This window comes from Camelus ferus, chromosome 12, assembly GCF_009834535.1.
Source record: "Camelus ferus isolate YT-003-E chromosome 12, BCGSAC_Cfer_1.0, whole genome shotgun sequence".
Taxonomy (NCBI): domain Eukaryota; kingdom Metazoa; phylum Chordata; class Mammalia; order Artiodactyla; family Camelidae; genus Camelus; species Camelus ferus.
In genome coordinates, this window is record NC_045707.1 from 16,793,793 (window position 1) to 16,818,538 (window position 24,746).

The 24,746-nt window shown below is 54.8% G+C and overlaps 1 protein-coding gene across 16 annotated transcripts in view; it reads right to left on the bottom strand.

The window, feature by feature from the left end:
* Positions 1 to 4,131: 4,131 nt before the first annotated feature.
* FIGNL2 (fidgetin like 2) overlaps positions 4,132 to 24,746 on the bottom strand; it is a 65,892-nt gene continuing 45,277 nt past the window's right edge. For 13 of the 16 annotated variants that reach the window (XM_032492870.1, XM_032492869.1, XM_032492868.1 and 10 more), the window contains one exon: positions 4,132 to 6,269. In XM_032492870.1, the coding sequence (XP_032348761.1) occupies positions 4,279 to 6,258 (1,980 nt within the window). In that variant the 5' untranslated portion in view covers positions 6,259 to 6,269 and the 3' untranslated portion in view covers positions 4,132 to 4,278. The other 3 variants (XM_032492867.1, XM_032492866.1, XM_032492881.1) reach the window with 3 other exon arrangements.

Sequence of the window (24,746 nt, forward strand, 5' to 3'; positions counted from 1 at the left end):
CAGTCACTCCTCAGCTGACAGGTCCCTTCTGGGAAGCCCACTCTACCTCCCAGCCACACCCTTTGCCCTGTCTCCAATAAGCACCCCTCCTATTTACTCCCACAGCACGCTGCAGCGCTGCCTTTTTAGTCCCCCTCCCACCATACTGTAAGGTCCATCTATTGTCCCCATAGCAACGAGTGCATAACAGGTGCTCAGTAAAGATTTGCTGAATCAGTATGTGAACTCTTAACTTGCAAATCAGTCCCTGTCCACCAGCCACCTACCTGCCCCCTGCCCCACACATGCAGGCTTCATCACGGAGCGTCAGCTCTTCACAGGACGTGGAAGTTCCTGCTGATGAAGCGTTGTGGTCCTACTGATACCTCCGGCCTCACTACCCCTCCACACTGCTGCCCTCACTTTATGCTCTTGTAACAAATTACAGGGTGCAGTTTCCAGCCTCCATAGGTTTGCTGGCCTGTACCCACCCAATCCTGTCCAGGAAGTTTTTCGGACACCCTACCACCACCACAAGTCAGGATCTTTTCTGGGCATTCTTGAGACAGCCTGTGCATCCTCCATTGGGACACTTACCTGGAAATTAATTCGAGGATTTAGTCAACATTTATTCAGTGTCTTCTATGCAACAAATACTGTGCCAGATGTGAGAATATAAAATTTTTGGTATGGTCCCTCCTCAAGCCACCTTATCCAGCTGTATTTTCAAATGATCTATCTTTGAGCTTTTCCCATTCTGTATCATGGGCTCTCCAGAACAATGGCTGGGCTTAACCATTTCTGAATCCTCAGTGCTATGCAGTGACTGCACAGGGTAGGTGTGTAATAAACCAACTAGAGTGCGAGGTGGGGGGGGGGGGTCCTGGACCGCCAAGAGTGGGGAGGGTTGGGGTCACTGAGTCCTGGGGCAATGCCCTGGAGCCCCCATGTCCAGGCACACACTAGTTTCTCTCAGAGGGGAAACTGTTTGCAGGGTCTGGCCTTGGGCTTGCTTTGACTCTTGAAAGCCCCGGATATGCCCTAAGCTTGGGCCTGAGGAAGCCAGGGGTGCCTGCTTCCTTGCAGCTCTGGTGCATTTGCGATGATTTTGCTGAGAGCATTTAAGGGCCTCAGGAAGTTGTGGGTCTAAACATCTCAATACAGCTTTTTTGGCAAGATGTTCCTTCCTAGTTTTCTATGCTCCAGTTTATGATGAGCTGTCAAGGACAGAGTCTGGGGACAAAGGATCCCATATGGCCTCAAAGACTGGAACTCACTGTATCCACACCCTGCCCTCTGTCCACTCTCCCTCCATCCAAGGATGGAGTGCAAATACAATCCTAGCTCTGGCCAACAAGGGCTGCTGTCCAGGTCCTGAATGAACCTTCCTTTTCAGCCCTCCTTCCTTCCATGCATTCATTTATTCACTCACTCAACATGCGAGCTCTTCTTTATCCCCTATGCTGGGTCAAAGTCCGCCCCAAAGAGCTCAGAATTGCAGGCAGGCCTTCCCTATCCACAGGCTTTTCACCTGGTAGCCTCAATGCCCAGTGTGTGGTAGGCATTGGCTGTGCCAGAGTGAATAAAAGGAGTCCCACAGTCATGTTTTGCTGAAGGAATAGAAACACCCACCACAGAGCCACACCCATGGCACCAGCAGACCTGGAAGCCCAAGCATTTCCCAGAGGGCTCCCCACACCCTGCTGCCCCAAAGAAATCCTCTGGAAACCACGTGTTATCGCTTTAATACTGTGTAATATTTTCTTTTAAAATACAGTCTCTTCTGAGGTAGACAGACCAAACTGCAGAGCATTGTCAGACAGGAGATAAATACGTCCATGTACAACACGCAGCAAAATGAGGTAGAAATGGTTACAGCTGGAGGAGAGGACCCCAATCCCAATCTGGGTACAGGAAGGAAAGGGCCAGCTTGCAGAGTCTGCCCTCCCCACACCCCTGCCCCTGGATTCTTTGGTATGCCCCCCCAACATTGCCAGAGCTGGACCTGCCCTTCCCCCACCTGCCCCGGTAGCTATGAGGTAGGTGCTAGTAGACTGGGGGCTGTCTCTTTGTGCAAAGCTCCCCAAGGCCAGTAGAGGAGGTGGTGGGGGCCCTGGGTCCTGGTCAGTGAGCTCTTCCCCCCAACCCCTAGAGCTGCCTGCCTCCTGAAGGGAAGGCTGGGATCCCAACCCCACCTCCCCAATGACCTCCACCTACCCCTCATATACATATACACACCTGAGAGAACCTGCTCGCTCCCTGATCCCCCTGGGGGCCTTTCACAGCCAAGACCCTACACCCAGTTTCTGAGGCACCAAAGCCCTGCAATCAGCCAGCTCCAAGGAGAGGAAGGCCAGGGACCAAGGGAAAAAGGGGAAGAACAGAGCAGCTTTCCTGTTAACACTTCTAGGCCAGAACAGGCCCTCAGCACCTTGGCACCTGAAATGCTCCCCACAGGCATCCATTCCAGCTGGGAGTGGGAGGTGGTACAGAGACTGCACGAGCCATTCGGTGGCAGGGGAACAGGAGGGAGGCTGGGGTGGGACAGAGAAGAGGTGGGGTGACAGCCTGTGCCCTCCCTCTTTGGACCACAGGTCAGAGTTGTGAAATGGGCTCCCTGAGGGGGAGGGGGCAAACTGCCGAAGCCCTATCAAGGGAAAGTTGGTGGGACAGGGGAGTATGGTTCTCACAAGGAAGGGTACCCAAGCCTAGGCTTCTGGGGGAAAGTCTGAGTGGGACCAAGAATAAACCCCCGATGTCTATTCAGGAAAAGAATCTGCCCATCTCCTTCCCCCTCTCACAGCCCCTGGAGCTCGAGACCTAGGACCCTAAGAGGATGGGAGATGTACGACTCCTCACAGAAACTTCTCCTGTAACAGATGTTCATTCACCCCTCCTCAGAGCCTCCCACCAGACCAGGGAGGCTGAGTCTGTAGTCAACTCTTTTTGCCCAACCAGACCTGTGACCAGACTTTGTTCCTTCCAGAGGAAATCCATTTAGCATAAGTTATAGGACACCTCTGCCTAGGCAAGGGACAGGTGAGATGACCTCTCCGGGGACTTTCTGCCTGGGTCACTATCCCATTTGGGCCCTCTCAGCCTACTTTCTGGGTCTGGGGCAGGCAGTGGGCAAGGGCATCCCAACTCTGGATAACCAACCCTCCACAGAAAACACTATACTGAGGGGTGGGGCCCAGCGGGAACAGCAGCAGGAAGGGAGCAAGACCTACCACCTCTCAAATTCCAAACCCAGTCCCCCTCACCCTTACCTACAACCTTGGGCCTGAGGAGGAAGCCCTAGCAATACATTCTGCTTCTGTCCCAAGAAGAGCAGGGGTTTAAGTGTGGCCTCTGGGTCTTCCTCTCCCCTTTCCCATAGGTCTCACTTTCTGAGTCTTCTGGGAGAATTTGCTTTCCTAGGTGAAAGGGGGGCACAGGAGAGCAGCCAAAATCTAACATTCTTTCTGAGATCAGTTTCTTCCTGAGTTGTCCAAAAAAAAGAAAGAAAGAAAAGGAAAGAAAAGAAACAAAGAAAAGAAAAAGAAAGAAAAACAGCAAATTCTACACATCTTACAAAAATAAGAGGCCTAAAATATTAAACAAGCTACATTTCTGGGATTTCCCCCCTCAAAAACAAACAAAAAACCTTCTTTGGGTGGTTTTCTCTTTTTTGCTTGACTCCCACAGACCCAAGGTTTTGGCTGGGTGAGGGAGGTAGAGGACTCCCTACCCCCTCCTCAGCCCCTGGACCTCCGGATCTCCTGCAAAGGCGCATGTGTCTTTGAATGAGGGACAGAAGGCAGGGAAAGGGACCAAGAAACAAGAAAGGCTGGAGAGCAAGGGAAGGAGACAGAAGCATAGAGGGTGATAGAGACAGAGGGAGGAGCAAAAGAGAAACAGGGCTGGGGTGGGGAGGGGTGGTACGGTCAGTGACAAAGCGACAGGGAGAGAAAACTACGAGAAGGCAGAGAAAGGGGGAAGTGGAGGAGGGGGAGGAAGCCATTCAGAAAGAGAGGAGACAAAAGGATTGTGGCGAGAGAGCAGGAGTTCCTTAGGCCCCCTGGGCCGGCCGGCTGTGGGGCGGAGATGGCGAGCTTCCCGTCCACAATAAATAGGGAAAACCTGAGTACATAGCGCATATGGCATCTATCTGCCTAGCAGAAGCATTTTCCTTCCCACGAAAAAAACCCACAAGCAGCCCCCTCTTTTCCCTCACCCCGGCACGCCTAGCTTGGTGGGGTTAAAGACTTCCCTCCGGAACCGAGGGGGCGGCGGCTCCCGCGGCCTCCCCAGGCGAAGTCAGTGTCCGAAGCCGTACATTTTGTCCCACTCCACGAACAAGTCCAAGTCCTTGGGCGAGGCCCTGGGGCCCACCTTGGCCAGCGCCGCCTCCAAGTCCTTGTAGGAGAGGGGGCGCTGCAGCCCCGGGTGGACCGCCCCAGCCGCAGCCTGCTGGCACAGCTGCCCCAGCTCGCCCCCGGAGAAGCCCTGGGTGCCCTGCACCAGGGCCGCCAGCTCCCGCTCGCTCAGCGCGCAGCCCTGCTGGGCCAGCGCCCGCTGTAGGATCTGCCCGCGAGCCGGGCCGTCGGGCAGCGTCACGTAGAAGCGAAGAGCGAAGCGCCGGCGGGTCGCCTCGTCCAGGGCCGAGGGCCGCGAGGTCGTGCCCACAACCAGCACGCCGTCGGCCCCTGCGCCGCAGCCGCCGTCCAGGCAGGCCAGGAGCGGCGCTTGCAGGGCGCCCGCGGGGGCCGCGCCGTCGTCCCGGGCGGGCAGCAGCGCGTCCAGCTCGCTGATGAGGAGCACAGCGGGCGGGCGACAGCGCGCAGCCGCGAAGGCGGCCTGGAGGAGGCGCGCACCTTCGGAGGCGCCTGGTGCGGCCAGCGTCGCTCCGCGCAGGCGCAGCAGCGTAGCACCCAGCTGGGTGGCCAGGCAGCGGCCCAGCAGTGCTTTGCCTGCGCCCCGCGGCCCGAAGAGCAGCACGGTCCGCGGCGGGCGCGGGCTGCCCGGGTAGGCGGGCGGCCTCAGTAGGGGCCACACCAGCTCCTCCTCCAGCGCCGCCTTGAGCGCGCCCTGGCCTGCCACGTCCGCCCACTGCACCGGCGGCCCGCAGTCCACCATCTTGCTGGTCACCAGCTCCAGGGCCCCTGGGTCCACACCTTTGGGAGGCTCCCCCAACGGCACCGCAAAGCCCCCGCGGGGAGCCAGCGCCGGGGCCCGCTCCGGGAACTTCTCAAAGGGCTCGACTTGTGGGCCGTAGACGGGAGAGCCCAGGACCTTGAGGGGGACGCCGCTGCCGTACTTGCCCGACGCCTCCTCGGCGGCTCCCGGCGGCTTAGACCGGAACCCGTTGCCCCGACACTCACCGTTGTCCGCGGCAGGGTAGGAGGTGCCGTCGGCCGCCGGGGCCTTGGCAGGCTCGTAGACGTACTTGCGGTAGCGGCCCTCGGCGCCCTCGTCGGCGGCCTTGCGCTTCAGCGACACCCCGGCCTCCGCGCCCGCCGCAGCCGCCTGGAAGCCGTAGGAGGCGGGCGCCGGCCGGGGCGGGGCGGGCGCGGGCAGGGGCGTGGGCGCCGCCAAGCCCGAGGTCAGGTAGGGGGCCGGGGGCGGGGCCGGCGGTGGCGGAAGGGCCGCGTAGCCCGGTTGCGCGGCGTAGCCCCCTGCCGGGTAATTGTACAGAGGCCCGGAGGGGCCGTAGCCCGGCGGGGGTGGGGGCTGCAGGAGCGCGGCCGGGGGCGGCGGGGGGAGCGCGGCGCTCGTCTGCGAGCAGTAACTGGGCGCCAGGTACCCGCCGCCGTAGCCAGCCGCGTACTCGGGTGCCGCCGACGGGCCCCCGCACGCGTTGCCGGCGTAGAGGGGTTCAGGCAGGTTCCCGGCTAAAACCGGGGATCCCCCGAGGACCCCGGAGCCTCCCCCACTGCCGGACTTGGTTCCCGGGAGGCCCTCGTGGAGCGAGGCCAAGGGGTAGGGGTTCTCTGGCCCCGGCCAGGGCTCGGGGTCCCCCTTGGCGCCGTTGAGGAAGGCGGCGTCGCCGTAGCCTCCCAGGGTGGGGCGCTCGTAGGGCGAGTCCAGGACCCCCGAATATTTCTCTGCGTAGCGCTTGAGGAGGTTGGAGGCAGTGAGGGCAGAGATGTCGTCGTGTGCCCAAGCATAGTGGCAGCGCTGACGACCCCCAGGGGGCAACTCCAACTTGTGAGCTGGCGATGGGGTGGTGGAGGAGACATCCAAGTGCTGCTCTGGCCACTGGTTGAGGGGCTGGGCGTGTTCCGGTGTCCAGTGCATCTTCGACAGAGCTGCAGGCAAGAGAGAGGAGCGGCTAGGGAGGTCCTGCAGAACCTCTGCGGACCCACTGACCACCAGCCACAGGCCGACCCCCTTAGACCATAGCTTAGGACAGGCTGGTTTTTCGGCATCCACCACTCACCGATCCACTCTCCTGGGGCCCCCTTCTCCAGGCACCAAAAACACCATACTTGACTTGCCCCTCATGTCCCATGATCAAAGTTATCTGAAAACACTTTCCTCAGAACCAAGATGGATCTGGAAATGACATATTTGTTCCTAACTTCACCTTTAGGCAATGACTATTGTTCTGGCCTGGCCACTCCAGCCCTACCCTTTAGAACACATGGTCCTTTCAGACCTACTGTAGTGAACGGTCAGACAGTGGGTGCCCCTGGTCCCCAGCCCTTGCCCCCCCAGTGCTGGGAATAGTCAAACCTAGGTGGGGCTCATTCAGAAACAGATGTTTGCTGCACTTCCATCATGTGCTAGGCACTAGGGTTATGTAAAGATGAGTGAGGCCTGCCCAGAGCTCCTGGGCTAGCCCTGGCCCAGCAATCTGATAGTCCTGAATGCTCCGTTCACCTTAGCCTTCCCTGAGAGTTCAGTGCCCCCTTTGTCCCTGAAGTGAGGGTGCCAGTGTCCACAGTAGTGTCTCATCATCCCTGGAAAACCCCAGAGACTGACCCAGAAGCATTCACTTCATTTCTACTTGGTTTCTTCTATTAGTCTCTGCCTGATGAAGTCAGAGCACCTGGGTTCCAGACCCAAATCTGCTCATGAAAGCTGCCCAGAGCAGGTGCTGCCCCCTGCCTCATTGCCAGAATGTTCACCATCATACAAAAAGGTTGTTTAGAATAGACATATATTCTAGAGAAGATGGGGCAAAGTTACTCCACAGCAACGCAGAGTTAGTGCACATCATAGAAAGTGGGTCACAGATTCGTCTCTGAATTTACCAGGAACCAAAGAACTCACTTTGCAAAGTAAAGAACACTGTCATACTCCAAAGAGACGAAAATGTTCCTGGCATAGAAATCACAGAACTTTTTTCCATGGACCTCAGGAAGCCGACCTGTGAGAGGTAATAAACAATGGCCTCTTAGAGAGCCAGGCTGTAAACACAACAGTAATGTTACATGGCTGTTTCTTACAGTCTCTCAGCACCAGTCTAGGCATGAGTCAAACTGGTGAAAGGGATTCAGGGCCTGGGGAATAGCACTATCCAGGCACATGGCTCCAACTGGTTGGTGGCCTGATCTGAGGATAAAATCTCAGAGACTAAATGGGCCCATGATGTGCCAGAGACGGGTTTTGCTCAAACCTAAGCTTTTGATAAGACAAATTAACCTTACAGGTTCAACCTTCTTTCTTCAACAGAACTTTATTGAGCATATACTAAGTGCTGTGCTAGGCAAGGGGGCAGATTGAAAGGTGAATACGGTGGTTCAGCTAGATGGAGGAGACAGACAGACGACATCCTTTATAAGGGAGTAAAATAGTGGTGTGTGTCAGGGGCTCCGGGAGCGTGCAACGCCTGATTGAGAAGGCCTTTACTGGACCTTGAAGAGGAAGAGGCCAAGTCGACCAGACAGGCTAGAGGATTCCAGCACCTTCAAAGATGCAGAGCACAATGCATTCAGAAAGCCAGGGCTGGGCTAGCTCATATGCCCTATTCCCTCCCTCAAGATGCCTTACTGTCACCTTCTGGAAAACTTTAATAAATCTACAAATCTGTTATGTCTGTGATGTGAATTGTGCCCCTTTAGAAGTAGGGTTCATGTGCAGTGCACAACCTACATAACCATACATTGCAAACCTGGAGGGAGCACCAAGAAAGTTCAGATCACCGGAGCCTTGGAAGTGGGTACATGTCAGGGGAGAGGTAGAAGAGACTAAACGTAATTCAGCCTCTTCTTGGGTTCTCCACAGTTGCCCTTATCTGCAGCAACTTGACTGTACCGCCTCTTTGGACTGTGACCTGATGTCAATGGAAGACGATAGTCTTTGAAAACTATTCACTCTCATCTCCAGTGCCCTAGGGAAGGCATGCACTATAGGTACTAAAGCTTTAAAAGGGGTGTTCTTGAGGTGGTTTAGCCTCCATCTGAGAGGTGATCCTGGCCACCAATGGCAGAACAGAGTTGAGGATGAGCTCTGCGGGAGGCAGATGTGTAGCTCTCCAGCTCCTACTGAAGGGTCTCCAAGGGACAGAGGCTTTACCTAGTGTCAAAGGGGGTAACCCTGACAAGTCTCAAGTGGTTCCGGTTGCAGGGTCATAAGTGGTAACATCAGAGTCATACAAATGCAAATTTGTATTGTTGACATGGACCCCAAACCTGTTTTTTTCTATTCACTATCTGTGCTTTGGCTCCTTAATATGGAGAAAAGAGACTGGACCTTAACGAGAGCATTTTCCCTGAACTTACTAAACTAGGCACGCTGGGGGGAAAGGGCGGCCCCTGCCAGAAGGACATACCTAGATGAGGTAAGGAAGCCTCTGTGTCTGGACTCCTTCACACACTTTTCCTTCACCCTCTGCCAGGCCCTCTGCTCCTCCCCATCGCTGTCATGTGGTTCCTCCCTGCCTCTCTCACCTAGCTTCAGCCCTGGCCTGCAGCAGTCTTCGCTCAAGTCCCCACCTCTTGTACTCAGGCCCCTTCCACACCAAAGAACTCCACCTCAGCAATCGTGGACTCCAGGAACCCACACTCCAAACCTGTCCTCCCAGCTCTACACCCACTCTATCTCATCTGCTCTGGGATTAGCCCCTTCCAGGCTGCTCCAAGCTCTACCCAGAGGGGCCCTTGTCCACAGCATCTCATCCGCCTGCTGGATATTTACCCTCCATCCCCTCAGGCACAGTCCTTCTGCTCCAGGCAGTGCCCTTTGGTTTTAGCCAGGGGCCCATGTCCCTCACATCTGGCCTTCTGTTTTCACTTTTATCTACATCTATATCCATTTTGCAAGCCAGGAGGCCGAGAGTCCCTGCACCCCAACCCATGACCACATCTGACCCAGGCTGGGACCTTGCCCCATTAATTAACTCTTCTTCCCCACTCCCGTGGCCTGGCTCCATCCCCCCAGCAAACTTTAAATCTTTCCCATATTCAAAAAGACCTACTTGACCTATGTCCCCCACTAACTACCAGCCCATCTCTCTTGCCCTTCTTCATTCTGCCCTCCAGCATCACTGTCTCCATGTAGTGATAGCGGGTAGAGCAGGCTGTCTCCCTGCCCCCAGCCTCGGGCCAGTTACACCCTCTCCCTCTCACACAGAGACTGAGGCCCAGTCCACAAGCTCCTGCTAGTCAGCCTCCCATAGGAGGGACCTTCCCTGGAGAGGAACCCCATCTCCTTCCCAGGTTCCTAGGACACACTCTAGTTCCTACATCAGCTGAGCTGGATGTGAGGAAAGACCCCAGAGACTTGGGGGAAAGTGTGGCCTGATTCAAAGACACCTGGGTTTGAATCCAGGTTCAGACACTTAACTGCATGAGCCTGGAGGTGGCCTGAAGCTCACTGAAGCTCAATTTCTCGGTCTGTTAAAGGGTATAATGCATGGCTTGCAGAGTGGCCATGAGGATTTCAAAAGATAACGAATGCAAAGTACACAGTCCAGTACAAAGCAGCATGATAAATGGTACAATTAAGAATCTAAGCAGTGGCCCAGCCTTACTGAGTGAATCCAAACAAGTCACTTCCCCCTGCGGTTGGGAGAATGTGGAGAATGTTCTGTGAAGGAGGTTCCCTCCAGCTCTGAAAGGACAGGCTGGTCCTTATGCCAGTTCCCCAGCACCCAGTGCTGGGGCAGAGCCAGCCCCTTGTTCTGTGCTTTACGCACTGTCCTGTGTAACCCTCACAACAGCCCTATGGGAAATACTATTGTCATCAGCCCCACCTGGCAGGTAGAGACGGAGGTACAGAGAGATTCATTCATCCCCAAGGTCACACAGCTGTCAAACAGGGGAGCAGGATTCAGACCCCAGCGCTCTAACTACAGGGCCCAGGCCATTGCCTCTTGGCTGCACTGCCTCCCTGGGCCGGCCCTTGGTACTCACAGCCAGAGGAGAGCCTGGGGCCATGACACAGCCTACACCAAGGCTTGTTTCCTTGGCCTTACGGAAACATGTTTCTGTGTTTGCCTGGGAATGTGGCTACACCACAGGTGCTGCAGCTTTACACTTCAAACCTGCAGTTGGAAGCACCTACGCCCTAGGGGAGATCCCACGTCACCTAGGCCCCCACGGGCAGGAGAATGCATGTTCTCTCACTGCGAAACAGCCCAAGTAGATGTGTCCCCTTCCCTGTAAGCTTGCCATCTGATAACTATTCATGCCCCTAGGCTGGACAGACAGTTCCTTATTTGGATCTGTGGCCTTCACTGGGGGTAGCTGGAACTCTAGGGAAAACACCACTTTTTGAAATTGCACCCTGTGGGGAGCAAGCAAGGTCAGGCTCCTGAAGCAGCTCTTTCTCTGCAGACTCTTGGAGGCTGGAACTCCACTTGACTCCACGCACAGAGTGCAGTCCTTCAGACTCACTGGTGATCAATAAATAGTAACAAAGAATTCCTTAAGCCCCTCCCCTCGTTTGTAGGGAGTCTATCAGGATGGATGAGGGAAGTGGCTCGGCCTTCACAAAGGGTCAAGGCACTCAGTGCACTGATTTCAGCCTTCTTGGGCCTCTCGGATCCCCGTGGACCATGCCCAGGGCACTCTGTGCATCAGGCCTGGCACAGGCTGTGATCGAGTGATTTACAATAAGAAATATATATATTTAGTCTCCGCCCACTGTACCTGGCTCACAGCTCCTGAAACCCTTGGAATTTCCTAAGCAAAAGAGCAATGGGAGCATCTTTTGTTAGAATATTTGGTTTCCTGCCCTCAGTTCCTGAAACAGCTTCAGAGCAATAAAAGTGAAATGGGCGTCCTGTTATTCATAACAAGCCCCTTTCAACTGCTCCTGAGTTCATGTTAATAAGATGATTTTTGGAAAGTGCCTAGGTAACCTAAGGGTGGGGGCTGGTTGCAAGGGGTAACCAGCCATGATGGGTTGGAAACCTCAGCTCCCCACACAACCCTCCACCTCCTGGGAAATGGAGATGGGCCAGAGATTGCATTCAACTGCCAATGGCCAATGGTTTAATCAACTGTGGCTGTGTAATGAGGCCTCCACAAAACCCCAAAAGAACGGGGTTGGGAGAGCTGCTGGGTTGGTGAACATGTGGAAGTGCGGGGAGAGTGGCTCGCTGGGAGAGGGCATGAGAGCTCCGGGCCCCTTCCCACACACCTGCCCTGTGCATCTCTTCCATCGGGCTGTTCCTCAGTTATATCCTTTTATAACAAAACATAATCTAGTAAGTAAACAGTTTTCTTGAGTTCTCTGAACCATTCTAAATTAACCGAACCTGAGGAGGGGGTGGTGGAAACCTCTAATTCATAGCCCATGGTCAAAAGCACAGTTAACAGCCCAGACTTGTGATTGGCACCTGAAGGTGGCAATCTTGTGGGACCGGGCCCTTCACCCGTGGGATCTGACGCCATCTCCAGGTAGTGTCAGAACTGAGTTAAATTGATAGGACACCCAGCAGGTACTGCAAAACTGTCAGAAGTGAAGCAGTGAGGGAGAGTGATGGGGGCGGGGGACACACAGGAGGAGTGCGTTTCTCCCTCACACAGGCCTTAGACACTCCCACCCCCATTCTGGCATCAAGGGGCAGCAGACACCCTGAGCTGTCACTGTGTGACCCTAGGCAAGACACCTAAACTTTCCAAGCTTCACTATCTTCAGTTGTCAAATGAGACAGTTGGTATGGATGGTGGATCTCAAACTTCCTCTCACTAGGAACCCTTGAAGTCAGTTTTATACGGGCTGAGGTGGAAAGGGATCCCAATCAGGCAGTGTCAAAGCCCCTCTCCAACTCCCTAAGGAGGCCCCTAAGGCCCTTTCCCCATCTCACAGAAGGTCTCTGGGTGAGAATCCACTTACCCACGGCAAGGGAGGGGCTGCAGAACACAGGGCTGGGGGCAGGTCAGGAAGAAGGGGCAGCTGTGTGGCGGCTCCAGGCTTGTGTGGAGAAGGGCCCAAGCCACCCTCCTGGGCCTGCTCCTCGGGTTCCATTATCTCAGCCAGGGACAAAGGGGCTGGAGTGGAGAATCCCATTGTTGGGCCTCATATGGAAATCTCATTAATCTATTCACCGCGGCTCCCACAGGCCTTTTGTCCCAGGCTTTTTGTCTCCTGCTCACAACTGGTGCCCCGGGGGTCTCTGGCCGCCTGGCAGAGCTTGAACAGGAAGGTCCCCCATCAGCTGGGCCCTGCCCCCTTGTGCCAACCCCTAGTTACTGCAAGAGGAGAGGAGACGGTGGGTACCTAGAGGACCCAGAGGACAGCACAGGCCACCTGCCACAGCCCTTGCATCCACCACCCAGGAAGTTCTTCCCCCATTTCAGCCAGAGAGCAGCCCCCAGCATGGCTGGACCCCCAGCATCCTGCCCGGAGGACCCTTGGGGCCTGGCTTGGGGCCTCCCATGGGTAGGGCTCAAAAAATGTTTAGGAGATGAACCAAACCCTGAACCAGAGTTTTGCAGCTGCATTGCCAGGGCTGCAGCCCATTTTCTGCAGGTCCATGGACTTGTTTCCGTCCAACCAACAGACACTTTCATGTACCTTCAGAGGGCCGGGCCCTGAGTGGCAGCTGTCAGAGGAGTGAAACTGAATCGAACTGTGACCCATCCTCACAACTCTAGCGACTCTAGCACCCAGCAGGGAGAAGGTGACGGTCTTCTTTCTCATGGCCATGAGAAAGAAAAGAAAAAAGAAAAGTAAAGGAGGAAGGAAGGGAAGGAGGAGGAAGGAAGGAAGGAGAGGAAAGGAAGAGTAAGAAAGGAAGAAAAGAATGAATTCTGGAAGTTCAGAGGCAGGGGAACCTGTTTTTGGCAGGGATCAGAGCAGCACCTAAAATGGGTCTCTGTGGCGGCGGGCACTGGGCAGCACTGGTGGACAGCTGAGCAGGGAGCGCGGGCACGTCCATGTCATCACTCCTGTGCAACACCCCACCTAAGTAGATACTCTTTACAGACGATAAAACTGAGTCCCAGGGAGGAGGTTCCTGCCGGCCCAAGGTCAGAAAGAGCGCTGCCTCCTTCTGGCCACTGTTTTCCCACCTCCACAGGCTGTGATCAGGCAAGGATGCATATCTAGGAGGAGCAGACCCAGGAGGGAGCAGAGGTCCACCCACCAGATCTAAAGGCTCCCCCTCCAGGTCCCTAAACTCACTCCTTAGCTGGAGAAATGGTGGAGAACTTGGAGCTGGGGAGCGGGGAGGGGAAGGCATAGGGAGATGAGGAAGGGGCCACATGCCATGAGCCCTGAGGACTAGGAATGGTCCCAGCCAAAAGAGACCTAGAAAAAAAATCAGCCCTGCTCTTTGAGGCCTACATGCCTTTTGTTCCCTCAGTTTCATCTGTTGGAAATGCTCTCCCTCTGCCCATTAGCTCTTCCCCATCCTTCAAGGCTCACGGCCAGTCCTGCCCACTTCATGCATCCTCCTTGGCCACTCCAGCCCTAACTGACCCCTTGCCTTTCGGGGGAGCTGGAGAAAGTCCCTCCTGGCACCAAGAACAGAGGACATCCTTCCTCTTATGCCCTGATCCCATCCCCTTTCAAAGCTCAGGGATGGGTTCCCTCAGTTCTCCCCTCTCCTGTGTGATCAGTTTGCCTCTCTGCTCATTCTCACCAGCCCAAAAACATGCTGTTATTTCTCCCATCTTGGGGTAGGGGAAGCTCAAAAGAATCTCTTGATCCCCTTTCAACTACATCCTATTGCTCTCTGCTTGCTTTTTACCAAAACAAAAAACAAAATAAAAACCAAAAAATGGTTTAAAAGAAATGTATACTACTGCCGCCGATTCCTCCCCCCCAATTCTCTCCTGAACCCCCCCAGCCAGGCTCTCACACCCAGCACTCCAGCCGCCTGCATGTGTGCTGTTCAGTCTGATGGCCAGTCCTCAGCTCAGGAGCACTGGGCTCAGCTGATCCCTCTCCTTCCTGAAGCTTCTTCCCTGGGCTCCCTGCCCCCTCTCCTCAGCCGCTTTCATGCCTCCTTTCCCTGCTGCCCTTTGAGCCCTGCAGAACCCAGGGCTCAGTCCTTGGAGCCTTCTCTCCACACTGATTCCTTGGAGACCCCATCCAGGCTCATGGCCTTGACCATCAGCTGTACATCGAGGATTCTCCAGCCTAGTTCTTCCCTGTGCACGTCCCACTGGCACAGTCAACCATCTTCCTGAACCCTCCACTTGAGTGTTTAATGGGCATAATCGACCTGCTCAAAAACCAAACTTCCTACTTCCTCACCCCACCCCCAGCCTACCCCTCCCCATCTTCCCCATCTCAGGAAGTGGTAGCTTTGTCCTTTCCAGCACTCAGGCCAGAAACCTCAGGGTCATCTCTTTCATATCTCAGACCAGCAAATCTGATTGGCCCCGGCTTCCAAATCTATCCAGGCTGCAGCCATCTCTCACCACTCTGGTGACATCTCTCACCTGGGTGACGGCAACATCCTTCCCACCTACCCTCCCCATGTCCACCCTGTCCCCTACTCTCTAGTCTCAACAGTGTAGCCACAATGACCTTTAAAAACATGTCTGATCATGTCATTCTTCCACCTGGAAGCTTCCAGTGGCTCCTACTCACTGAGAATAAAATCCAGACTCCTCACAGTGGCCGACCTCTTCCTACTGACCTGCACCCGCTCCTGCCGTGCCTCCCCTCCAGTCACACACGGCTTCCTCACTGCTCCCCCCACACTGGTTTGGGGAGGGGAAGCTGGCCTTGCTGCACTCTGTGCCTATGACACTCTCTCCCCAGATCTCCGTGTGGCTCACACCCTCACTCACTTCAGGCCTCTGCTCAGCTGTCACCTCATCAGACCCTGGCCCTCCAACCTGATGTTCCCTGTAGCACTCTTCATAACCTGACTTACTTGGTGCTTTATTTTCTTGTACCTGCTAGAAAGTTGTATGAGAGTTGTTTTGTTCACTGTCATATCCCAAGCACCCAGGACACTGCCTAGTACACAGTAAGTTCCTAACAGACTCTGTAGTGTGGATGGATAGATGGGTGGATGGGAGGATGGATGAGCAAAGAGGCTTGAAAGTGCCTCTGTGTCCAAATAAAGAAAAAAAATCCGGGTGACTAAATATAAGCCCACATGAGGGGTTGAGGGTAGCAAGAGACAAAGCCCAGGGAATTACTGCAGGAGTGGGCAGGAAGGGGTTGCCTGGAATGGGAGTTTGTGTCTGTGAACACCAGAGGAAATATCCAGTCCTGGTCTGGCTGGAGCTGAAGGGTACCCAGCCCAGCCCCCACGGACCCCACCTGGCCTCCTTCTAAAAAATAAAAATCTTCCTCCTTCTCTCTTCCCCCAGCCAGGCCTCTGGGAGAGGACAAAAGGGGCGATGGAATTCCCATCAAAGGCCACCGGACACATGGTAAAGAGATCAGGGCCCTTGGGATCCTGCTTCCACGAGGTAGTGAGACCTCCCCGCCAGTGCGGCTCCTCTCTGGGATGGGGCTGGCCCGAGGGGGTGTGCTCTGGCGCTGGACTCCTCATATGTCAAATGCCAAACAGCAGGAGGCTGGCCAAGCAGCCCCCATCTGGGCCCTGTGTGTGCACACGCGCTGGGGGGAGGGGAGAGTGCAGCAATCCCTGCCTGTGTCCGCGGTCAGGGCCACAGACAAGCTGTGACCATCTGTTGTCGTCTTAAGAGGCCAGGCCAGGGGCCCAGCACCCTTGAAGATAAACCTTCCCTTTCTCCTAGCCTTCTGGTGTTTGCAAAGAACTTTAATAATGACCGTTCGGTTGCATCCTCACAATTCCCCTGCTAGATCAGCATATTCTCCCCATTTTACAGAAGAGAAAATGGAGGCTCAGAGATGAGGGAGTGATTCTCCCAAGGTCACAATTGCTAGCAGCAGGGAAGCTGGGACTCTCAGCCCATTCTGCCGGTCCCTCCCTATCCCAGCCTTGGCCAAGTTGCCTGGGTGCCAAATACAGGGCCCTCTCAGGGATAGCTTCTCAGGCACATCTCCAGCCCAAGCCTCCCCCCGCAACCCCCTCTTCCAGGAAGCCTTCTAGGACTGACACCCCCAAAGAAGTTCTAAGATGCCTCAAAGTCTAGAGCTTGGTACAGCCACTCCGTTCCCACCCTGGGCTGTTGGTCCCTGGGTATTGGGCCCCCTCAAGGGCCAGAACCTCTGAAGTGCCATTCAGCCACTCACAGGAGCAGATGACTTCCTAACTGTAGATGATCTGCACCAGGGCTGGGGCAGTCTGACAGACTGGGGAGGAACACCGCACGCTGGGGAGAACCTGCCTAAGGTCACACAGGCAGGAAGGGATCTGCACCTGAGCCTGGCTTCCAGCCCCTGAACCCCACCTCTAAGCCCATGCTGTCCAAATCGCAGCTGCTAGCCGCAGGGAGCTATTTCAATTTCAAATCATTAAAATGTATTAATTATTTAAAATGTAAATCATTTATTATGTATTAATTAATTATTGAAAAATAAAAAAGGTATAATTAAAGTTAAATTCAATGAAAAGTTCAATTCCTCGACAGCACTAGCCACACCCCAAGCGCTCACTAGTCACACGGGGTAGTGGCACCCGTGTGGACAGTGCAGACCCAGAACATCCCCATCATAACAGAAAGTTCTACTGGACAGTGCTGCTTTCATCCCATCCAGGGCTTGGCTCTGCAGCCAGGGTGCTTCCCACTACAACTGGCACCTTTGCTGCTTTCTCTTGAACTTGAACGGAGTCTCACTTCTTAGGGTCTCCACGTAGCATCTCTACAACTCAGACTCCGTTCCTAAGGACTCCTGGGTGGTGCTAAGGCCAGGCCAGGCTTCAGCTTCCCCAGGAGTCAGGGAGGAGGGGGCAGACGAGCTGGACCAACCACTCCCCAACCTGTCCTGCCTGCCACCAGAGAGGAGGCGCAGACTGAAGAGGAGATAAGGACAGTAGAACTGGGCAGTTTGTCATCTGGCCCTTCAGGCTGTGCTTCCTTCCCTCCCCCATCAGCTGCTCAACACCCTTCCCCCTTCGCCTACCATCGTCATCCTCATCAAATCCTGAGGACAGATGGGGGCTGGCAGGGGAAAACGTGACCACAGTGAAAGCACTCTCAAGTGGCAACAGAGTCCAGGGGTCACAGCTGTGTCCCCTGAGGCCTGGCCAGTCCTTCATGCCCAGCCTTGTGTCAGCCAGGCCTGGACTGAAGCACATCTCAGCGAGGGGAGGGGGGAGATTGAGGAATCTTAGGGGGAGATTTAGGAATCTGTAGATGCTGGATTATTCCAGCAGACACAACCCCAGTTAAAAAGGTAGTAGGTCACATGGCCACTCATCCCTCCATCCATTCAGCACACACTGGCTAAGTCCCACCGCATCAAGATGTAAGAGGAGGATGTGAAGATGGACAGGTGGGCTCCCTAACCAGCTTGACCAGGTAGGGATGTGGCTTGTTCTGGACGTAATCCTCATTGCAGGCTAGATGAAGATCCTTTGTCTCTGCCCAGTGGTCTGAGCAGAATGGACACCCCCCAACCCCCTCCCCTCAAACAGGCACACAGGGCGTGCACGCACGCGCGCGCGCGCGCGCGCACACACACACACACACACACACACTCCCAGCTGCTGCCATGAACCCCTCTCCCCTGGTCTCTCTGGCCAATCACAGGACTGAAGGGTAAGTCCCACAGCCCAGTGGCCCCCAGGGAGTGTATTAGCACATTTGAACCACTCAACCTGCAATGACAAAGCTTGGGGCCTTGGGAGAAGACACAGCAGGAGAGGTGGGGGCCTGTGGAGAGCTGTCTTCCCTCCCTTCCCAGGGGAAAGCTTGGGACTAGATTAAGCATTCTGGGGCACAGAGGAATTTGAGGGCCCCAGCTCCGGCAGTGAATAAGCGATCCATAAAATCCCAATTTACACACTCACTGATCAAACAGCCCATCTACTCCACTAGGAGGTTGGGGATGGCTCTTAGGCTTCCCCTATTCTCGCAGAAGGTCCTGGGGTACCAGACCCAGGACACAGGCAGCCGTTTCCAGTCCCACCCACAATCCCTGTGAGAGGCATCTATCCCCAGGGCTTGGGGACCTGCCTGTATCTCCTGTGATGTGGCTGCCTTTGGCAGGGGGTGGAAGGTGGTTCTCCAGGTCTGCCTTCCATGAATGACAGCTCTTTTTCCCTCCCGTGCTGCCTGGGGGCTGCCAGGGCTGACTTCAGCCTCGTCAGAGCTGCTTATCACTTTTCCAGCTCTGAAGCCCGACTCTCCTGCCCACCCTTGTCTTTCCAACACTCCCTCCATGTTTTTCTCTTGACCCTCCTCCTGGTGCTGTAGCTGCTGGGAGATGCTCCGAGCTCTTTCCTTCCATCCACCGCATCACACCCCTTCCCAGGCTGGGCGATAGCCTGGAACACACAGCAGGTGATACCAATTTTCTAGCGCCAATTCATCTCCCTGGAGACACCAGGTAGGTGGAACTAGCCTAGTTATTACCCTGGCCCCTTCTCCCAGTTGTCTTCACCTGCCTCAGTTTTGGTTGCTTCACCTAGTCAAGCTGCCTGAAATTTCAGCAACAGAAAACCATTCTGGGTAACAAGCATCCTCTTTTAAACCAGGAGGTTGCAGGCTATCAGCCACTCGCCCCTTGATGATGGTTAGCAAAGTTGATTTGCTTCTCCCAGGCCTGCTTGAGATGAGCTGTACTGAGCAAGTAAACTTTCCATCCAGGCCAAGTAAAGCAAGGCTTCAGGGCTGGTAACTGCTTTAAGGGCATCCCAGCCCAGCCCACCACATCCTCTTCTGCTACTTGAGCTGTGTTGAAGCAGGTTAGGGTGGACTTCAACTCCTGGGCCCTGGGACAGGACAGAAATGGTAGGAGGGGGTCACCCTACGCCCATGCTTTCCAGAGGGCTTGGCAGGTCAGGCTGTTACCTCCCAGAGGCTACTGCATCTTGGGCAGGGGTTCAATCTGCACGATGTCATTCGGTCCCCTCAACAGGCTGAGAGGAGGGGATTACAGCACCAGGCCATTTGACAGCAGGATACTCTCTTTCCCTTGCTCTCCCTTTCCTCACCTTCACTGGTTGCTCCCAGGGACCCTCAAATGCACCCTGGACTCATTGGTGACTTGAGTTAGGCAAGTGTCTGAAGACCAGCCTGAAAAACTGACCCAGGGCTGGGGGTCTCTGAGCCCAGCCTGGCCATCCCAGGGGTCCCTCTGGAGGTCAGGATCCCATCTTCTTCCTGGGGCTCAGAAGATGCAGGGCATGGGTCAGTCTCTGAGATGTGGGACAAGTGTCTCAATCTCTGTTTCTTCCGGTGTGAAACAGGGGACCCAGCATGTCCCTCACAGGCTGGCAAGAGGGCAGCGAAGAAAGGTTGGTACTTTCTTCAAGACTGGCTAGAGGGGGGGCAGGACACCAGGCTGGACTCTGACTTGGCACCCACAAGGGCCAGCCAGATGCTTCAGCCTGGGGAAGACTAGTGAGGGATGCCTTCTGGCACCAAGAGGATCCAATGGGCCTGAGGGACTCCAAAGAGGGAAGTGCAGTTCCCAGCTGCCTGCTGGGCCCCAGCGTGGAGGGCACCGCCCTGCAGTGTGAGGTTCCTGTCCTGCCCCTCTCAGCTGTCAAGTGGGACTGTGGGGGGAACTGAGTCCCAGACCACAGCTTCCCTGGACATCCTCACCTGACCCCCGGCCCCTCTGCCCTGTGTCCTGGGGCACCTCTCACCTGCTCCTCCTCTGCCCCAGGGCCCTGCCCCTTCTCCTGCCCCTTGTGCCACTTAGAAACTGCCCAGATAAGGTCAAATGCCCTTCAGGTCCCTCTTGAGAGACACCATGCCAGACCCAGCTTCATCTGGAGCCACACTTTTCGTGTCCCTGGGAATCTTAGGGGGCACTCGGCTTCTCACTACAGTGTAGAGACAGCAGCAGCCGAGCACAAGGCACCTAAGGACCTCGACGAGAGGGTGAGCAGGTGTGAGTCAAGCAGGCACGCGGTGGAGGTGGCAGTGGCACTGTGGCTACTGGCCAGCTTGGGCACCGCTGCTCTCTGGGCTGGGTCAGACCCTCCCAGTGCCTGTCTCCTCATGGATCTGCATCTGGGGCTCCTCGTCCCTGGGGACCTGGCCCCTGCAAGAGGATAAGGTCAGGCTCTTTCCCAATTTTCAGCCACAGACCCCTTTAAGTCTAGTAAATCATGACCTGTTCTCAAAAATACTTTTCAATGCATAAGATAAAAATACACACACAAACAAAAAAGAAAACAAAAATAAAAATTAAAAAAATACACACACAAAATATGTTTTTGTAACGATGTATGGAGACAGATGTTAGCTAGACTGACTGTGGTGCCATCTCCTAATATATACAAATATCCAATTGTTCTGCTGTACACCTGAATCAGTTACACCTCAATCAAAATAAAGAATACGTGGGACCACTTGGTCAATTTTACCTCATTAAAGCAGAGAGGGGATAAAATTTTAAAAATATATGGGGCTACAAAGGGAATTAATAACACTGGAAGACAGCTCCATCCATGAACTTCTCAGGGACCATAGACCACAGGTGTCAGCCCAAGAGACAAGAGCCGCCTCTCAGACCCCACCCCCTCCCCCAGCCAGGTTTAGGATCCAAGGTTGACTTGAGTCAGTTTAGGTGGCATGTGACTTCCTAAAAGCTTAAGCTTTAAAGTCTAGGTCATCCTATGTTCCCAGGCCCATATATGCCCCTCTCCCTGTGCACAGGGGTGGGTGAGAGTCGCCCCCACCCCTGCAGGGCCAGGCCCGAGCTGAGGCAAGGAAGCAGGCCCAGGCAGCCCACCCAGGCTTCCCCAGCAGCTGCCTCTGCCCCCTCCGACTCCATTCCCAGCCCTGGGGGTGCTGAGCTGAGTAACTCCAGCTATGCAGCCCAGCCGGTCTCCCTGGGCTGGAGTGGGCAGGGCTGTCCTCAAGGGGGTGGCCCCCTACAACTGCAGGGCCACAGGAACAGAGAGAGAAAGAGAAATCGGGGGAGTGCCAGGCAGAGACTGAACCACCACAGCAAATCCCGTTGGCTCCAGTCCGGGACCCCAACACCTGTGCCAGGTGCTGCTGTAAGTGCTGGACACACATGAGCTCATTTCATCCTCAGAAAAACCCCAGGAAGGAAGTACAACAGTTACTCGCAGGTTCCAGAGGAGGGAATTGAGGCACAGTTAACTTGCCGAGGTCACCAAGCTAGGACATGCGGCCGCCCACCAGGGCAGTCTGGCTCCAGATGCTTTTCTGCCTCTCACGTGACAAGCCGATGCTGTTCCCATCTAACAGCTAAGGAAACAGAAGTATGTTGAGCCCCAGCATCTTCATCAACCTTCCCTTCCCCTCTTAGCCCCTCTTCTCTTGAACGCTACCTCCCCATACTCAGCCACAAATCCCGGAGCTTAGCACATTTCCAAAGTGGTTCTCACTGCACCATGTAAGTCCTTGTGGGTCTGAGCCCCAAGACCCTGGTTACAGTCGCGGCCAAGCACTGAGGAGAGTGATCAGAGAGGCAGGGCAGCGAACTGCCTGTAGATTATGACCAGGAAATGGGGAGTATTTCCTCAAAAGGAGAAAGACTTCTGAGGATTGAGTATCTCGAGTGCCTGAACCACCTCTGGGTGGCCGACTGTGCAGCTCTGTGCAGCCCCTCAGTTCCTGCCCCTCCCCACGGTCCTTGAATGAGGTGAACCCGCTATCAAAGATTTTTGGCATAATGTTAGCTGTCAGAATATGTGAGTTGTTTCTACAAGTGATGAGCTCCCCATCAATAGAGGCATTCAATATGACAGGCTGTCTAGTGGGAGGCGCCTCCCCTTCGCAGTCCTTCTGCGTCATCCCCACTTACACGTCCAACGTGAACCCAACAAGTCCCAAACTGAACTCCTGACTACCCCGCCCTGATAAGGCAGCTCCATCTTTCCCAACAAGGGGCTCAGACCCCAAAACTCTGGCCTGAAGAGGGCTACAGGTTGGAAGACATGACACGAGAATGGCCATCCCACACAGGACACAGTCCACCTGGAAAAGGAGCTCCTTTCCTAGGGGGGTAAGTGTCTGGCCACTCTCTCTGAGGAGCTGGGTGGAAGGGGTGATCTCCCCGGGGGGCCAGAGTTTCTGGGGAGCCGCTCTACCCCAACAGAAACTGCCAGGTGGACTGGGTGGGGTGGAAGCACACGGTGCAGAGAGGCCGGGGGAGTGTCTTTTTTCAGTATAACTCAAATATCTCACCAGTTTTCTTTCCCCACTGGCCTGGAAAGAAGAACAAACATGCCCAGACTTTCAAGCATCCAAGGGCCCAATAGGCCAGTCAGCAGCAGGTGACTCTCCCTGTTTCCTAATTCCCACTGAATTAGCACCTCTGTCACCTATGAACAGACTCCCTCGGGGAATAAAGAAGTCTCCTCGGGACGCTGCTGATGATGCAAGGCCCTGCTGTCAAGTAACTGGTCTTTCCCACCCTCAGCCCCTAGTCTCTCCTCTCCAGCCCAGCCTGTGTCCTGTCCACCGCTCTGAGCATGCCGCTCCCCAGCTCACACACCTTCAGTGGCTTCCTTCTACGCAGGGAACACAAGGAGAGGTTCTGAAAGCGTAGCCTGTCCTTCTGCCTTTTCGCTGCTCCCTGACTGTCTTGTAAGCTCACTGAAGCTGAGACCACATCAGAAATAATGTTGTTATTGGGTGAATGGCTACCCAGATAAAATATCCAGGCCTGGCTCAGGGCCCGGCCGAGTGTGTGATGAGCTTGGTGGTGTTTCACTAGGTGCCATGGCAAAGCGAACAGCGCCAGGGCTGGGGACGCACTCCACCCCTCCCTGGCCACACGGCAAGCCGAGGGTTGCCATGGGAGACCGGAGGCATGAAAGCCCCACTGAGGGCTCAGTATGTAGGTGCCTACTGAGTGTGTGGGGAGTCTCAGGGGCCCAGGAATCCCTGCCCTGGCTGGGTACCTCCTGGAGCTTGGCTGAGGTACACCCACAACCCAGCAGTGCTAGGACCCAACAGGTGCCCAACAGAGGTTGCTTAGAGTCAAATGGGGCCTCGTTGTCACATCTTCCCACTCATCCCCGATTAAATAATCCCAGTACCAGGCTGAGGACCAGGTGGCCTGAGTCTGCAAGGCAGAGAGGGCAGGTGGAAGGAGGGAGGTGGAAGGAGGAAGGCTTCCACCTCCCAGATTCCAGAGGTAGCCAAGTGAGGTCTCCTCTCGTCCATCTCCTGAGCTCTCCTCTCTGCCCTGACTCTACTTTGGAGAGAGCTGAAATGATGGTCCAGCTACAGACCGGAACTTTCACACACGTCCTCTTCTTCTCCTTGCTCCTATGCTGGGAGGTGGTTCTCTGCAGTCCCTGGGTTCCGAGTCAGTGAGCAGGTCACCAGAGGTAGGCATGTGCTTCAGAGACAAAGGGCACACCATGTGAAACCAAGGCCTCTATTACCTATGAACTCACTCAGTAGTGTTCTTACTCCCATTTTGCCCATGAAGACATTGAGACCAAAACAGAACTAAATGACTTGTCCAGGGTGATTAGGCCTGATTAGTGGCAGGGTCATTGCAGCCCAGGGCTTGGCCCCTAGGGTGGGGGCCATGATCTGTCATCACAAAATGGGGTTGGGACCACAGGATGGCCCAAGGCCACTGCCCAACACTCCCATTCACTGAGAACTCCCTACCCCACCACCAGTCCCCAAGGTGAATTACAAAGGGAGATACTGTCTAAACCTCCAAACTAAAGGGAAAGAGACCAAGGCTCCTGGGCGGTCCCCACAGCAGTCCCCTCTCTTTGGCAGGACCCAGCAGGGGAATGTCAGCATCAATAGCAATCACAGATGGTCCCAACTCACGACGGTCTGACTTACAATTTTTCGACTTTACATTGGTGCAGTACGCACACAGCAGAAACCATACTTTGAATTGTGAATTTTGACCTTTTCCCGGGCTCCGATATGAAGTATGATACCCTCTCTGATATGAAGCATGTGAAGCCACAGCTCCCAGTCAGCCGCCTGATCACGAGGGGAAACCACTCACACACTCTTAGCTATTCTGCACCCAGACAACTGTTCTGCTTTTCACTTTCAGTACAGTCTTCAATCATTCACATGAGATATTGAATACTTTATTTTTAAAAAACACTTAGCCATAACATAAGTATTCTGAGTATGTGTAAGGTAGGCAGGGCTAAGCTATGATATTCAGTAGGTTAGGTGTATTAAATGTGTTTTCAACTTAAAATGGGTTGATCAGGACATAACCCCATCGTAAGTTAAGGAAGATCCGTATAGCCCTGAGCACTGTCACCTGCACTTCTGACCAGGCCCTCACAGACCCATAGTCCCTCAAGACTAAGACCAGGGATCCCAGCTCCTGCCTCATTTAATCCTCACAAT